The sequence below is a fragment of the Lepidochelys kempii genome, chromosome 7 (genome assembly GCF_965140265.1).
Source record: "Lepidochelys kempii isolate rLepKem1 chromosome 7, rLepKem1.hap2, whole genome shotgun sequence".
NCBI classification, from domain to species: Eukaryota; Metazoa; Chordata; order Testudines; family Cheloniidae; genus Lepidochelys; species Lepidochelys kempii.
Window position 1 is genome coordinate 126,470,548 of NC_133262.1, and position 17,777 is coordinate 126,488,324.

The 17,777-nt window shown below is 45.4% G+C and overlaps 1 protein-coding gene across 6 annotated transcripts in view; it reads right to left on the minus strand.

The window, feature by feature from the left end:
* Positions 1 to 17,777, minus strand: part of ENTPD1 (ectonucleoside triphosphate diphosphohydrolase 1) — a 108,500-nt gene that overhangs the window by 75,222 nt on the left and 15,501 nt on the right. For 2 of the 6 annotated variants that reach the window (XM_073354695.1, XM_073354694.1), the window contains one exon: positions 6,726 to 6,788. In XM_073354695.1, coding sequence (XP_073210796.1) covers positions 6,726 to 6,786 — 61 coding nt within the window. In that variant the 5' untranslated portion in view covers positions 6,787 to 6,788. Of the gene's footprint in view, positions 1 to 1,949; positions 2,013 to 2,243; positions 2,321 to 6,725; positions 6,789 to 17,777 lie in introns of those variants that run through there. The other 4 variants (XM_073354699.1, XM_073354698.1, XM_073354696.1 and 1 more) reach the window with 4 other exon arrangements.

Below are 17,777 nucleotides of genomic sequence, written 5' to 3' on the forward strand. Positions count from 1 at the left end.
CTCCTCAAAAATCTTGAGGAGAGCTGAAATTTGGCATTTTATTTATTCTGGTTCAAAATGAATCACCTGCTGACACCCTGTCATTGTGACAATGATAAAGAATTACAGAAAGAGTCACTTTCTTCTAACACTGAACAAAGAACTTTAATAGAAGAAGAAACAATATTATCCCTAAAGTTTCTCTCCGTTTCACTGCAAAGTTTCTGCCTAGAACTTTGCCCAGACTCCTACTTGCCTGGATTCTTGCTACATATCCTCACATCAGCCTGAATTATAGATCACAACAGACTGTAAAGTACAAGTTATGGTACAGAGTGTAAAATGGCCAGACAGAAAAAGCAGATTCTGAAGTAGGAAATGTTTCTGCCAGATGTTGAACATAACAGATGATAGATATGTTTTCTGCTATGTGTAATATTCCAGCTGATTATAAAAGGAAGGCTACACGACAATGCCATCTAGAAGCCTCATCATGTATTGAGAAAAGGTGAAAAGAAAAGGAGTACTTGTGGCACCTTAGAGACTAACCAATTTATTTGAGCATAAGCTTTCGTGAGCTACAGCTCACTTCATCGGATATGAGCTGTAGCTCACGAAAGCTTATGCTCAGATAAATTGGTTTGTCTCTAAGGTGCCACAAGTACTCCTTTTCTTTTTGCGAATACAGACTAACACGGCTGTTACTCTGAAACCTGAGAAAAGGTGAAGACTTAAATTTTGCTGCAGGCTGCTCTGTGAAAAAGGTTGCCATGCTGATGTCAATGTTTGGCTGAAGCTCAGCTCCAGGGTGTGTACATTGATGATGTGAAACCTCATGCCAATGTGCTACAGGTGTCACCTGGTATCTACTCAGGTCACCAGGATGATAAATCAGAGGTGCCAGCACCAGAATGGAGAGCAACTGTTAGCTCTAGCAGGAACCACCCTGCTGTCAAACAACCACGCCACCACCAAACATGGGCTAAGAATCAGTCTCTCCTCACGTGCCCCCATAAGAGACTCTCTGCTCTAGACTTATTGCTGTGAGGTTCCTCCCAGCTGTGTACCAAGAGTCCCCAGGATTTGAGAACTCCTTGTGTCCTGCTGCAGCAGCACCTTCATATCCCCTCATGTCCTTACCCCCCAGCAGGGCACCCTCACACCTTTATGCCCCTCCACACACTTGCCCTTTTTTGCCCATTCCCTGCCCTGTGTTGAGAGGTCTCATGGCAAGACTTCTACCACCAGAAGCACCCTCTGCAAGAAACACCCCCGTGTCACTGAAAAATGAGAAGAACCTTGAGGGTGACATGATCCCCCGGGGGCTAATTTCACACATACCTGCTTTCTTCAAACTGCAGTGAAACAACAACTGGGAACCCTCTGGGCTGACATTCACATAACACAGCCTCAGGGCCAAAGGTCATAAACATCTTGCCTCCTCTCTTTTCTTTACAGACACAGCAAGTCGTTCTTCCCCTCCCCCATCAACACACACACACACACACACACACACACACACAGAGTGGCTCAGGATCACTTGTCAGTGCCCCTCTACACTGTCTGAGAAACTGAACTCCAAGATGAAAATTGTGTGCTAATTTCACAATAGGAAAGGAACGTAGACAACTGCATGCAGCAGAGACCAAAATAAATCTATTTGACGATGAATTTATCGTCTCAGAACATATGCATCGAGTTCTGTAATGAGAAATTAATGTGACTGTGTAGTCTGTGCTGCTCTGAGATGCATCTGGCTGCAGGAGGGTCTCAAAATTAGTTCACTCCAGAATGACAAATCTTAATGAGTATAAACATCTTATGAATATTCATTAACTTGTCAAACTTTTGTTTGTGGTGAGCCTGACATCAGAGCCATTTGAACAGCTCCCCAAAGTTCCTCTCCCCCACCTCCTTCCTAGAGGCGGATTTTGCTTTCTAAGTTCAGAGCAACTCATTTTTGTTCTTACCCTTTGGCTCGTCCATCAGTGCCAGTGTTCTCTCCCCTCCTTTCTCAGCCTCTGCGGGCTCTGAGCTGCTTAGTGAGAGGTGCACATGAAACAGAGCTATTTAACGGTCCATGGCTGTGGGAGGGGTTAGTTTAACTCTGCATGACTCAGAAGGAACTTAATGAAAAACCACAGGGTGACCTGCTTCTAAGGCAGAAATTAACTCATGAATGCAACCTGCTTCAGCCCCAGGCTTCCACTAAGAGTGCCACAAAGTGTTTGGTAATAGTATGCAAAAGCTGCCAAAGAGAATACCTTGTTCCTTCCCCTTTTGGGACGGAAGTAGAGGCAGATATATCTCTCGCTGTGCTGGCACTTTTCAAAGAAAAACAGCGTCCTGGACATAAACAGAAAGCAATTATTCATCAGTCTTTGAAGTCATCTAACACGCAGACTCCCTCCGCTCTGGCCAGACTGTATATGAGAGGAAGAGCTACTCTTAAAAGGAGATAACTTTGCCCTTCCTCACTTCCATCTGCTACATTTCACCACCTAGATCCAAACACACAAGAAAAATGGAAAGTACAGCTGGGAAAGGAGGGGGGAAAAAAAAAAAGGTTGATTTATAATTAATTTTTGCAAACTTTGCTGCATCCACCAATTCCAATCACAACCGTACAAATCTGGGCTCCTCATCCCACAGACACTCATCTTCTGTGCCCTGGCCCCTCACCTTCACACACTTAGAGCTCCTGCAGAGAGGAAGGGTTGGTTTACTATTTGGCTTGTGACACATTCACCCTGCTTCAAAGAATGGCTAAACCCTGAAAAATGACTATAAAAATACTTTGCAGCCTGTTTATCATCTCTTTGTAATCCCAGGAGCAGTAACAAAGATTCTGCAGACCACATTCTGCCCTTTATACCTGTGCAACCTCATTATATTAACTGTTGTCAGTAAAGTCTGCACATACATCCCTGAATAAAGAGAGGTAGCAGATCTGTCCAGGAAGAAGGGGTAATTTTTAGACACTTTTCAGAAAGAAACCACACATTAAATAGGTGGGCTATACCACCACCAATGTTGGTAACTGGGCAGTAATCCATACTCAGAATCCATTCTGTCACTAACAAACATACCATAGAGAGCATCTAGTCCATTCACCCCAGGGCCAGTGCAAAGCTTCAGTATATCCATGATTGCTTTGTTCAGTCTGGGGTTAAACATTCTAAGCACTGAGGCTTCCACTACTTCCGCTGGGAGACTATTCCACAGTATGAAATATCTTGTTGTCCAGAAATGTTTCTGGAGGTTCCTCCTAAATTATCCTTGTCTTAATTATATCCTATTGCTCCTAGTTCTCTCTCTTTGGAATACTTACGTAATTAACATCCATCAGTACAGGCACTGGAGGGTTCCTGTACAGAGGGGGTTATTGTGCACAAAGGGGGGCTCCATCCACTGCCCATGTACCCACCACTTGCATCCTCACCTCTCCACCTGCCACTCACCTCCCTCCTCAGTCCCCTACCTGCTGCTCGCCTCCTCTTACCCACCCACCCGCCGCTTGCCTCCTGCATCCCTCCTCAGTCCCCCACCTGCCGCTCGCCTCCTGACTCCCCTGCCACAGACTCTCCCCTGCCAGCCATGAGAACCCCCGCTCACTGGTGGCTCACCTCCTGCCTCCTCACCCTGCTGCTGTCTCGCTGCTTGCCTCCTTAGTCCCCTGCCAGGCCCCCACCACCACTTGCCTTGCCGCTCGCCTCCTCACCGCCCTGCCCGCTGCTCACCTCGCCTCCTCACCTGTGTGTCCCACCTGTGTCTCTAGAGAGGCCGCGCATGCAGGAGCGACAGTGAGGAAGGGGAGGGGCTGATGCTCCCCCTCCCCAGTAAACTGCCATGGCCACAGGGAACCCCTCCTGGTGGCTGCATTTGAGAAACGAGGGGTCTATGGAACTTCCCCATGGCCCAGAGAGGGGGAGGGCAGACTCTGTAGCCTCACATAACGTGCTAATTTAGACTCAGTCTGGAAGGGGAAGCGGGATCCAGCTTTTGCTATTTGACTTGTTTTCTTCCTCTGTTTATGGATAGAATTTTAAGTGTTTGTTACAAACTATGGAAAGGCAACCGTAGCTCCTATGTTACTGAGGTTTCTATAAAGAAAACAAACTCCCAAAGGCAGAAAAGCATTTGTACTCTGATCAGGTTCCCGACAATCTGGGGAGGAAGTTTTAAAATACAAAAATAAAAAAAAAAGAGGAAACGAGATGTAATTTCCACACAGCTCAGGGTCTGGAGGGAGAATTCAGCCGGAAATCAGAACAAAGCTGACAAATGGCTGCCAATCTCCTACTACTGGGGGTGCTGAAAACCAGAGTTGACTGCATCTGAAATAGCAGGAGAAATTTTTCCTACACCCAGCTAGTGATCACCTTAAATGCTGAAGTCTGTTTATCACAAGCCTTTATTATTTTATCACAATTAGCATAATTGCAGATGAACTATTTATTCACACAAGTGTCCAGTCCCTTCTTTCTAGCCTTACTAAGCTATTTGCCTCAATATCCTGCTCCAGTAGATTCCACAGATTAATTGTATGACATATAAACAATTTTTTTTAGTTTAAAATTTGCCAGGAGATAGGACATGCTGCCTTAAAATCCAAGCACAGACTGGAATTTAGGACATGCTAGCTTGATGTCCAGGGAACAGGAGAGGAGGGAGGAATGGAGAAGGTTACACTGGAAGCCAGAGAGAATCCTTCCCGAAGGAGAGCAGGGAAGGAAACAGCCACAGAAAAGTGTGGTGGATGGGAGCTTGGAACAAATCTGCAGGAATTAAAACCCAGTGAGATGATCTCTGGCGATTAAATGGGTATGAAGGTTTCTGAAACAATTAATCATGAAGTAGAGAACAGAAGGTGCCTTTTCCAGTCCCTAATGCAATATTAAATAGATCCACATTGTCTTTGCTTGCAGCAGGTTGCAGAGAAGGAGGGGAAGAGGGAAGTTATGCATGCAGCTGTGGTAAGCACTTTCTACATATTTCAGAAGCAAAGCCAGGTGGCAGATTCAAGAATCTGTCTACAGGTCAACGCTGGCCTTGACAGAGGAACACTTCACACATTCCTGCATGTAAAGTCAAGAACCGCTTCCTTGTTTCACCACCAAAGATCAGCAGTCAGAACCACCCCAGGAAGAAGGGCAACAGGGACACATTCTCATATGGTTGTGACGTTGCACTCCATACGATTTTATGAAAATATGCTAATAAGTGTGAATACAATGTAACTGGAATATGCTTCATGCAAAAGGTCACTTGTGAGGTATCATTACAAAATTTATAATCTGAGTGTGGTCATCCTATTTGTATAAAGGAATCACTTTTGTATCTGAAACTAGAAATATGAAATACAACTCTGAGGCCCTATTGTAATTATGCAAAGTGCAGGTCATTAATGGTGGTTTGGAATCTTGATGGCTCCCATCAACTAGGACAATTGACTATGGATGGCTCTGTTTACTTGCAAGCCTTCCTGTGAGTTAGGCTGGGAAGAATGTCACTTGGTACTGGAATCCATCTTAAACCTGGTGCTTTTCCATTTAGAAGGAGGGGTGGGAACCCAGAGAGGGACAAAGGATTCCCTCCTTGTGCAAAAGATATATAAGGGGGTGGAACCGAACAAAGTGGGCTGCAGTCATGAGAAATCCCCTAGCTGCTATCTGAGCTGGAACAAGGATTGTACCAGGGGAAAGGATTTGGCCCAGACTAGAAGGAGGCTAGTCTGTCAAAGAAGCTTATTGGAACATCTCCGAGGGTGAGATTTGCCCGCATTTAATTTTCTACTGTATTAGACTTAGACTTGGGGTGTTTTATTTTATTTTGCTTAGTAATTCACTTTGTTCTGTCTGTTATTACTTGGAACCACTTAAATCCTACTTTTTGTATTTAATAAAATCACTTTTTACATATTAATTAACCCAGAATATGTATTAATACCTGGGGGAGGGGAGGGCAAACAGCTGTGGATATCTCTATCAGTGTTATAGAGGGTGAACAATTTATGAGTTTACCCTGTATAAGCTTTACACAGGGTAAAACGGATTTATTTGGGGTTTGGATTCCATTGGAGCTGGGTATCTGAGTGCTGGAGACAGGAGCACTTCTTAAGCTGTTTTCAGGTAAGCCTGCAGCTTGTGGGGGACGTGGTTCAGACTTGGATCTGTGTTTGCAGCAGGCAAGCGTGTCTGGCTCAAACAAGGCAAGTTACTGAAGTCCCAGCCTGGCAGGGAAAACGGGCTCAAAGGTAGTCCCAGCACATCAGGTGGCAGTCCCAAAAGGGTTTCTGTGATCCAGCCCGTCACAATGGTATCACTAAAAACAGAGATTAGAAATGGTAAATTCTGAGAAAGACAAAGAACATGCTTAGAGGCTGGGAGGAGGAGACTTCCGTACAAGGGGAGATTAAAGAGGCTAGGACTAATTTACTTTTGGGAAGGAGAAGACCAAGAGGAAACATGATAGGATACAGAATAATGCATGGCCTAGGAAAGTTTGTTAGAAATCATGTTCCCCAAGCCTATAACATAAAAACAAGGGAGCGCTCAATGAAATTAAAAAGCAAGAAATTTGTAATGAATAAAGAAAATCTCTTTGTGTTGTGTATAATTAACCTAGGACGACATTTGCTTTAACAGGATGTTACTTAGCAAAAGCCCATCTTCATATGTGCTAGATGCAATATTCATCAAGTGAATATTAAACAATTATCACTGAGATATATAAAACAGTCTTACCAGTACTGAGGCAAGCTTCAGTGAGACGGATGAACTTGTTTTGTGTGCACAGAATATTCATTTCTGTAAAGACACATGAAGCAATAGTCAATAGCAACTCATAGGACATAAGCTAGCAAGCCGGGGGACAGAACACGTTTAGGGTTCCTGGTCCATTGTTTCAGCTGTTCCATCATCCTGGGTCTGAGATGTATTAACACTTTGTATTAGGCCATCTGCTCCGCTTTCCTCTCTTCCCCTTGAAGGAACAGAGACCTCCAGGGAAGTAGCTAAGCAGCCCAGAAGCCACCTGCTGGTTTTGAAGAGGAAACAATTACTGGAGAAGCTCCATGTTTCACAGGACAGGATGAAAGAGCAGGAAGCAGACAAGGCCGAGCACCAATGCTCTTCTAACAGACTGAGCAGGAGGAGAGGATCAGGAATCACTCTGCTCCCTCCTTCCTTCCTTTGGAAAAAAAATGCAGTGGCTCCACTCCCTCCTCTGGAACAACTAGTCTCACTGGGGCTGCTCAGCTCCTTCTCTTAGAGGAGCCTCTCCACTCCTTCAAGGCAAGGGAAGAAGGAGAAAGATGAAGAGAGGAAGAGGAGCAACTGGGAGGCTGCATATCTTTCAAGTGCAAAGAGAGCCATGGGAGCAACAGCAGCAAATGTGTCCATCCTAAGTGGAAAAGGGGAGAGGAAAACAGGAAGAAACGGCATTCATTGTATTATTTTTGGGGAAGTGTCATGTGGTTGCTTGCCCCTTTAAGGGGAACTGGGGCCTCAGCCTCACCTGTGAGGATATCAGCTCACCTCCCAAGGTGTCTAGTGATGAAAGAAGGTCATGTGATTAACTCAGGCCAGACCTGGGGGAGATAACACTCCAGCTAAAAGGGTGCCAGCCAGGAGAGCCTGGGGAACTATAGCTGGTAGGAAAAAGCACACGTAGGTGAGAGCTGTAATAAGCAGGAGGCTCCTGTCTGAGACTTGTGCTTAGAGCTTTGCGCCTGACAAAACACTCCAGTTAGAAAGGGGTAGGAGTGGCGGGGGGGGGGGGACAGAAGACTGCAGAGACCCTGTGGATCCAAGGGGGTGCTGGGAAGAGCAGTGGAAGAGGTTGGTCTGCTGACCTCTTAGAGCCTGAGATTTGACCAAGCTGGCAGAGGCCTGTGAAAGAACTCCAGATAGAAAGGGCTGGGAGTTGCTTATTTTGGCCCTTTATTTTGAAGATAATTTTGAATTACTTAAACAACGAGGAGTCCGGTGGGACCTTAAAGACTAAGATTTATTTGGGCATAAGCTTTTGTGGGTAAAAAACCCACTTCTTCAGATGCATGGAGTGAAAATTACAGATACAGGCATAAATATATTGGCACATGAAGAGAAGGGAATTACCTTACAAGTGGAGAACCAGTGTTGATCACATCCACCGTGACTGAATTGGCCTTGTCAGCACTGGTTCTCCACTTGTGCGGTAGGTCCCTTCTCTTCACGTGCCAATATATTTATGCCTGATCTGTAATTTTCACTCCATGCATCTGAAGAAGTGGGTTTTTTATCCACAAAAGCTTATGCCCAAATAAATCTGTTCGTCTTTAAGGTGCCACTGGACTCCTCGTTGTTTTTGTGGATACAGACCAACACGGCTACCTCTCTGATATTTAAAGGAGTACTTGTGGCACCTTAGAGACTAACAAATTTATTTGAGCATAAGCTACAGCTCATGAAAGCTCATGCTCAAATAAATTGGTTAGTCTCTAAGGTGCCACGAGTACTCCTTTTCTTTTTGCGAATACAGACTAACATGGCTGCTATTCTGAAATCTGATATTTAAATTACTTGTTAATAAACCTGGGCCTTGAGAAGGGATGTTATTGGACAGAAACCCTTTATAATTATTTCTGGGAACCTGAACAGAAGGGGAAACTGAGGAGGGTGCTGCAATCCCATTTGAGGCCACAAGGGGATATTTGGAGGTGGCTGACCCTGCTACAGGAAGCACTAGTGTACTGGGGGAGAATTAATTATTGCTTTCATAAATTTTAAGGCCTGAAGGGACTATTTGATTACCTAGTCTGTAGGTTTTCAAACTTCAGGGCTCCCATCACCCTGCATAACCTGTTCTGTGTAGGATTGCCAGGTGTCCAGTTTTTGACTGGAACACCCAGTTGAAAAGGACCCTTGTGGCTCCAGTCAGCACCGCTGACCAGGCCGTTAAAAGTCCGGTTGGCAGCACAGGGGGGCTAGGGAAGGATCCCTGCCTGCTGTGGCTCCGCGCGGCTCTCTGAAGCAGTGGTATGTCCCCACTCCAGCTTCTATGTGTAGGGGAAGCCCGGGGGCTCCACATACTGCCCCCGCCCCAAGTGTCGGTTCTGCAACTCCCATTGGCCGGGAACCACGGCCAATGGGAGCTGCACCTGCAGATAGGGCAGCATGCAGAGTCGCCTGGCCAAGCCTTCATGTAGGAACCGGCGTGGGGACATGCTGCTGCTTCCAGGAGCTGCTTGAGGTAAACACCGCCCAGAACCTGCACCCCTGACCTACTCCTGCACCCCAACCCTCTTCCCCAGCCCTGATCCCCCTCCCAACCCCTTGGTCCCAGGCTGGTGCAGCCACCTACACCCCAAACCCCTCATCCCCACCTCATCCTAGAGTCTGCACGCCCAGCATTCATACACTCCCCCACCGCACCTCAATCCCCTGCCCAGAGCCCTCTCCCGCCCTCCAAACCCCTCAGCCCTAGTCCGAAACCCCCTCCTGCACTCCAAATCCCTCATCTCCAGCCCCATACCAGAGCCCCAGCTGGAGCCCTCACCCCCCACACTGCAACCCCTCACCCCAGCCCAGAGCCTCCTCCCATGCCCTGAACCCCTCATTTCTGGCCCCCTCCTGGAACCCGCACTCCCCAGCCCAGAGCCCATACCCTCCTGCCACAGCCCAGAGATAAATCCACCACTTCCCTTAGTAGTTTGTTCCAATGATTAATCCCCCTCACTGCTAAACACTTGTGCCTTACTTCTAATTTTAATTTGTCCAGCTTTAAATTCCAGCCAGTGGTTCTTCTTACATCTTTCTCCAAATTAAACAGCTCTTTAGTACCCGCAACTGTTTGCCTGTGAAGGCTCATAACTTCAACCTATTTCAGTGGAAATCAGCAGTCTACATATCTTTGAGATCTAGGCTTAGACACTGATCAAGTCACCTCTCAATCTTCTGCCTGAAAAACTAAACAGATTGAGCTCTTACACAGAGAGTTAAAGACATTTTTTCCAGCCCTTTAATAATTTATGGCTCTCCTCTGTGCCTTCTCCAATTTTCAATATCCTTTTGAAAATATGTGCACCAATGCCATTTGCAGAGGTAAAAATCACCTCCCTACTTCAATCACTAGTACTACTCCTGTTTATATATCCACTTTGCATTTGGCTATATTAAAAATGCATATTTAATGGGTCCAGCAGTTTACGAAGTGATCCAGATTGCTCTGTATGATCACCCTGTCCTCATCATTTGTCATTCTACAAAATCATTTGTCAATTTTATATTACCTTCCAGATCATTGATTAAAAATAATGAATAGTGTTGAGTCCAAAAAAATTAGAAACATCTATTCAGTGATGATTTCTCAACGACAACTACTTTTTGAGATCCGTCAGTTAGCTAATTTTTAATGCATTTAGCCTCTCAAGGACTTTCAAGTGGTGTCTATAGGTTGTCCAAGTTTTGGACCCAAACAAACAGTGTTGGAACGATAATGCCTTGATAAACAAGAAGCTTGGTATCTGTTCGAATGTCGTGATCTTCAAAGACCCTGTGCTGTAAACGAGAAAAAGCTACACTGGCACAGCTCAGGCAGTGTTGAATTTCTGCATCAACATCTGCCTTGGATGAAAGAGGACTTCCAAGGTAGAAGAAGTGATCGACTTTCTACAGTGCCACTCCATTGATTTTGATAGATGGGGCATGTAATACCTCATTTGGAGAGGGCTGATAGTGTCAGTCTTAATATCAAGAAGACTAAGAAGAAGTGCTCTAAGACATGCGTAAGCATCGGCAAACACATTCAAGATAGTTTGAAGATCTTTCTCAGAGTGGGCAAAGGTTGCGTTGTCATCAGCATACTTAAGATCCACAATAGATGTTGTGAAAAATCTTAGTCTTGGCTTTCAGCCTGCTAAGCCTGAAAAGCTTTCCATCCATTCTGTAAGTGATTTCAATGCCAGCTGTAACGTTGCCTTCATAAGATTCTGAAGATCAAAGTGGAAGACAAGCGCACCAATATCAGTGTTCTGGAAGAGGCAAAGAGCAAGATCAAGGCAATGATCATCCGTCAGCAAGTCCACTGGACTGGTCACGTTGTCCGGATGCCAGACCATTGCCTCCCAAAACAGGTCCTGCTCTCTCAGCTGAAAGAATGGTACCATAATGTGGGTGGACAACAGAAGCATTATAAGGACTTGCTGAAGGACAACCTTAAAAAAAATATAATATTGACATCGATACTTGGGAGACACTTGCCCAGGATCACTTAAAATAGAGTGAAGTCCTACGTGATGGTCCCCTGCATTTTGAACTTGCTCGCTGACAAGCTGAAGAGGACAGAGGCGCAGGAGGAAGGAGAGACTGATCTCCAGTCATGGTCAAGAGCTTCCTCCTGAGCCTGAAAACATCTGCCCTCATTGTAATAGAACTTGTGGGTCAAGGATTAGCCTTATTAGCCACCTGAGGACCTATAACTCCCATGGAAGATGATCATACTCGGTAATGAATGATCGCCCATCATCAATGCATTTAGCATGTCCTTTTTTATACTATATAGTGCTAATCTTAGGAGTAGTATTAACATATCCAGGGCAGAATTAATTGTATTATTTTAGGAACTGCAGGAATGTATTTAGGGAGCAGCATTTTTACTTTTTTAAAAATACTTCTAAACAACTTTAAAAATCTCTTTTCCACAATAGTCTGACAATCCAGACCTGTGGTCCTTTTCAGTTCACTGCTATATGTTCATGTGGTCACTGTCACATTTAATCTGTCAGGAGCTGAAAGTGTACCTAGGGAAGCTAGTGGGGAGCAGGATATTCATAAAATCCTAGAAGATAAGGGTTGGAAGAGACCTCAGGAGGTCATCTAGTCCAACCCCCTGCTCAAAGCAGGACCAACCCCAATTAAATCATCCCAGCCAGGGCTTTATCAAGCTGGATATTAAAAACCTCTAAGGATGGAGATTCCACCACCCTCCTAGGGAAACAGTGTTTCCTAATATCCAACTTAGACCTCCCCCACTGCAACCTGAGACCATTGTTCCTTGTTCTGTCTTCTGCCACCACTGAGAACAGCCGAGCTCCATCCTCTTTGGAATCCCCCTTCAAGTAGTTGAAGGCTGCTATCGAATCCCCCCCTCACTGTTCTCTTCTGCAGACTAAACCCCAGATCCCTCAGCCTCTCCTCATAAGTTATGTGCCACAGCCCTCGAATCATTTTCGTTGCCTTCCGCTGGACTCTCTCCAATTTGTCCATATCCTTTCTGTAGTTGGTGGGGAGGGGGGCCTAAACTGGACACAATACTCCAGCTTAGAGACTAATCAATTTATTTGAGCATGAGCTTTCGTGAGCTACAGCTCACTTCATCGGATGCATACCGTGGAATTTGCACACACAAATTCACTCTCCTGCTGGTGATAACCTGGATTTGTGCAGGAAATAGCCCAACTTGATTATCATGCACATTGTGTAAAGAGTTGTCACTTTGGATGGGCTATCACCAGCAGGAGAGTGAATTTGGGGGGGGGGGGTGGAGGGTGAGAAAACCTGGATTTGTGCTGGAAATGGCCCACCTGATGATCACTTTAGATAAGCTATTACCAGCAGGACAGTGGGGTGGGAGGGGGTATTGTTTCATATTCTCTGTGTATATATAAAGTCTGCTGCAGTTTCCACGGTATGCATCCGATGAAGTGAGCTGTAGCTCACGAAAGCTCATGCTCAAATAAATTGGTTAGTCTCTAAGGTGCCACAAGTACTCCTTTTCTTTTTGCGAATACAGACTAACACGGCTGTTACTCTGAATACTCCAGCTGTGGCCTCACCAGTCCTGAATATAGGGGAATAGTCACTTCCCTCAATCTGCTGGCAATGCTTCTAATAATAAAGTCCAATATGCCTTCTTAGCAACACGGGCACACTGCTGAATCATATCCAGCTTCTCATCCACTGTAATCCCCAGGTCCTTTTCTGCAGAACTGCTGCTTAGCCAGTCAGTCCCCAGCCTGTAGCAGGGCATGGGATTCTTCCGCCCTAAGTCCAGGACTCTGTACTTGTCCTTGATAAACCTCAGATTTCTTTTTGCCCAATCCTCCAATTTGTCTAGGTCACTCTGAGGTATCCTACCCTCCAAGGTATCTACCTCTCCCCCCATCTTAGTGTCATCCGCAAACTTGCTGAGGTGCAATCCATTCCATCATCCAGAATATTAATGAAGATGTTGAATAAAACTGGCCTCAGGACTGACCCCTGGGGCACTCCACTTGATACCGGCTGCCAATTAGACATCGAGCCATTGATTACTACCTGTTGAGCCCAACGATCTATACTTCTTTAACTTGCTGGCAAGTATACTGTGGGAGACCGTATCAAAAGCTTTGAAGGGAGTCAGGGAAACATGGGTGGTGACAGGAGAGTCTGGCAGCTTGGAAAGGAATTATTGGGGGCAATGAAGAATTTTTGAGGGAATCCCAGTGCAGACTCACCCATTGTGGCCCTACTTCCTGTTACGATCTGAAAAGCCCAGGCCACAGCTTGCCAGCAAGGCCCTGAGATGACAAACTCCTTCCTCTGCTTAACTCTGTCTTTTCCATCTGCCTGTGCACCAGCAGGGGAAGCATTGAGTAGAGGAGGCAGCACCTCTGTCTGCACTAAATGTCAACTCAACAGCAGATTCCATGGGGGCTGGAGGAGTCAGTGCAGGAGAATCTACACTGAGTCCCTGCAACCCAGCTGGTGCAGGAAGGACTTTAACAGGGAGGTTCCCAGCCACTGGCATATTCTTAATTTTAGGACTGTAAACAGAAGCGAGTCCTAATTCAGCTCCTTTCCCTCAGATGGGGCCAGGCCCCAGAGTTTGAAATGTCTGCTCTAGATCATAGACTAAATGGTTTTCATCTGTTTTTAATGTGTAATTTTTATGATCAAATGTTTTCTAGCATAAGGAACCCAAACAAATTAAATACTTTAGGCCTCATTCTTCTCTCAAGTGTTACCCCAGTGTCACTCAACTGCCCTCAGCAGAGGTGATCATGACTGAACCTAGTGTAAGTGAAGGATAATCAATTCTGGGGAGCAGAATGCTAAAAAAAAGTCTCAGATTTAAGGATCACTAATTCAAAGTTGGTTTGACGATTTGCCTTCAAACTACAGTAGAATGAAAATAAGTTTAGCATGTTAACTGCTGACATGCCAAACTTAAGCTGATAATTTTCTGAGACAGGAAGAAGGGAGTGAATATAGGGCTCATAATGGAACCCTGCTTGCAACCTTAATTATGGAACTTCTATAGACTGGTTTTATATTCAGGGCGATCTTTAAGACACCTAATACAACAAGTTTCAGAGTAGCAGCTGTGTTAGTCTGTATTCACAAAAAGAAAAGGAGTACTTGTGGCACCTTAGAGACTAACCAATTTATTTGAGCATAAGCTTTCGTGAGCTACAGCTCACTTCATCGGATGCATAAAGTGGAAAATGCAGTGAGAATTTTTTATACACACAGACTATGAAAAAAATGGGTGTTTATCACTTCAAAAGGTTTTCTCTCCCCCCACCCCACTCTCCTGCTGGTAATAGCTTATCTAAAGTGATCACTCTCCTTACAATGTGTATGATAATCAAGGTGGGCTATTTCCAGCACAAATCCAGGGTTTAACAAGAACGTCTGAGGAACAGTGGGGGGGGGGGGGTAGGAGAAAACAAGGGGAAATAGGTTACCTTGCATAATGATTTAGCCACTCCCAGTCTCTATTCAAGCTTAAGTTAATTCTATCCATTTTGCAAATGAATTCCAATTCAGCAGTCTCTCGCTGGAGTCTGGTTTTGAAGTTTTTCTGTTGTAACAGCGCAACTTCCATGTCTGTAATCGCGTGACCAGAGAGATTGAAGTGTTCTCTGACTGGTTTATGAATGTTATAATTCTTGACATCTGATTTGTGTCCATTTATTCTTTTACGTAGAGACTGTCCAGTTTGATCAATGTACATGGCAGAGGGGCATTGCTGGCACATGATCGCGTCTATCACGTTGGCAGATGTGCAGGTGAATGAGCCTCTGATAGCGTGGCTGATGTTATTAGGCCCTGTGATGGTGTCCCCTGAATAGATATGTGGGCACAGTTGGCAATGGGCTTTGTTGCAAGGATAGGTTCCTGGGTTAGTGGTTCTGTTGTGTGGTATGTAGTTGCTGGTGAGTATTTGCTTCAGGTTGGGGGGCTGTCTGTAGGCAAGGACTGGCCTGTCTCCCAAGATCTGTGAGAGTGATGGATCGTTCTTCAGAATAGGTTATAGATCCTTGATAATGCGTTGGAGAGGTTTTAGTTGGGGGCTGAAGGTGACGGGTAGTGGCGTTCTGCTATTTTCTTTGTTAGGCCTGTCCTGTAGTAGGTGACTTCTGGGTACCCTTCTGGCTCTGTCAATCTGTTTCTTCACTTCAGCAGGTAGGTATTGTACTTCTAAGAATGCTTGATAGAGATCTTGTAGGTGTTTGTCTGAGGGGTTGGAGCAAATGCGGTTGTATTGTAGAGCTTGGCTGTAGACAATGGACCGTGTGGTGTGGGTGAAAGCTGGAGGCATGTAGGTAGGAATAAGAGTCAGTAGGTTTCCGGTATAGGGTGGTGTTTATGTGACCATTGCTTATTAGCACCATAGTGTCCAGGAAGTGGATCTCTTGTGTGGACTGGTCCAGGCTGAGGTTGACGGTGGGATGGAAATTGTTGAAATCATGGTGGAATTCCTCAAGGGCTTCTTTTCCATGGGTCCAGATGATGAAGATGTCATCAGTATAGTGCAAGTAGAGTAGGGGCATTAGGGGACGAGAGCTGAGGAAGCGTTGTTCTAAGTCAGCCATAAAACATGTTGCCATGCTGTGGGGCCACATGGGTACCCATAGCAGTGCTGTTGATTTGACAAAGGAGGTGCTGTTGTCATCACGAATAGGTCGGAATATGAACAAGAGGCTGCTTGGCAGCTCTCCAACACCACTTTCTACAAGCCATTACCGTCTGATCCCACTGAGGATTACCAAAAAAAACTATACCATTTCCTCAAGAAACTCTCTGAAAAAGCACAAGATCAAATCCGCACAGACACACCCCTGGAACCGCGACCTGGGATATTCTATCTACTACCCAAGATCCATAAACCTGGAAATCCTGGGAGCCCCATCATCTCAGGCATTGGCACCCTGACAGCAGGATTGTCTGGCTATGTAGACTCCTGCCTCAGGCCCTACGCTACCAGCACTCCCAGCTATCTTCGAGACACCACTGACTTCCTAAGGAAACTACAGTCCATCGGTGATCTTCCTGAAAATACCATCCTGGCCACTATGGATGTAGAAGCCCTCTACACCAACATTCCACACAAAGATGGACTACAAGCTGTCAGGAACAGTATCCCCGATAATGTCACGGCAAACCTGGTGGCTGAATTTTGTGACTTTGTCCTCACCCATAACTATTTCACATTCGGGACAATGTATACCTTCAAATCAGCGGCACTGCTATGGGTACCCGCATGGCCCCACAGTATGCCAACATTTTTATGGCTGACTTAGAACAACGCTTCCTCAGCTCTCGTCCCCTAATGCCCCTACTCTACTTGCACTATACTGATGACATCTTCATCATCTGGACCCATGGAAAAGAAGCCCTTGAGGAATTCCACCATGATATCAACAGTTTCCATCCCACCGTCAACCTCAGCCTGGACCAGTCCACACAAGAGATCCACTTCCTGGACACTACGGTGCTAATAAGCGATGGTCACATAAACACCACCCTATACCGGTAACCTACTGACAGCTATTCCTACCTACATGCCTCCAGCTTTCACCCAGACTACACCACATGGTCCATTGTCTACACACATTGTGTAAAGAGTTGTCACTTTGGATGGGCTATCACCAGCAGGAGAGTGAATTTGTGTGGGGGGGTGGAGGGTGAGAAAACCTGGATTTGTGCTGGAAATGGCCCAACCTGATGATCACTTTAGATAAGCTATTACCAGCAGGACAGTGGGGTGGGAGGAGGTATTGTTTCATATTCTCTGTGTGTATATAAAGTCTGCTGCAGTTTCCACGGTATGCATCCGATGAAGTGAGCTGTAGCTCACGAAAGCTCATGCTCAAATAAATTGGTTAGTCTCTAAGGTGCCACAAGTACTCCTTTTCTTTTTGCGAATACAGACTAACACGGCTGTTACTCTGAAACCTAGATTTTAACAGACTCCACAGTGATCCTATAGATTTTAAATTCCTTAATTTCTCCCTTCAGGCTGTTTCTAAATAACTCCATAATTTTCTCCTTTCTTGATATTCAGTGTCAGGTTATCTGGGAGAGCATCCCCTGAAGTGGTGTCAAATTTGAGATTATCATCACAGCAGTTAAAGCTCTAAACCCTATTTTCACTCCATTGTGACTGTCTCAAAAAAAAAACAAACCCACAAACAAAAAAAAAACTCTCATTGGGCTGAAATTTCTCATGCTTTATCTTTATTTTTAATTTTTTTGCTGCATTCAAAGCTCACTCTCAGTCCATGAATAAGATCATAAGCGTAGGGGACAATTTCCTGGCGCAAGTGCTAGAGGAGCCAACTAGGGGGGGCGCTTTTCTTGACCTGCTGCTCACAAACCGGGTAGAATTAGTGGGGGAAGCAAAAGTGGATGGGAATCTGGGAGGCAGTGACCATGAGTTGGTTGAGTTCAGGATCCTGACGCAGGGAAGAAAGGTAAGCAGCAGGATACGGACCCTGGACTTCAGGAAAGCAGACTTCGACTCCCTCAGGGAACGGATGGCCAGGATCC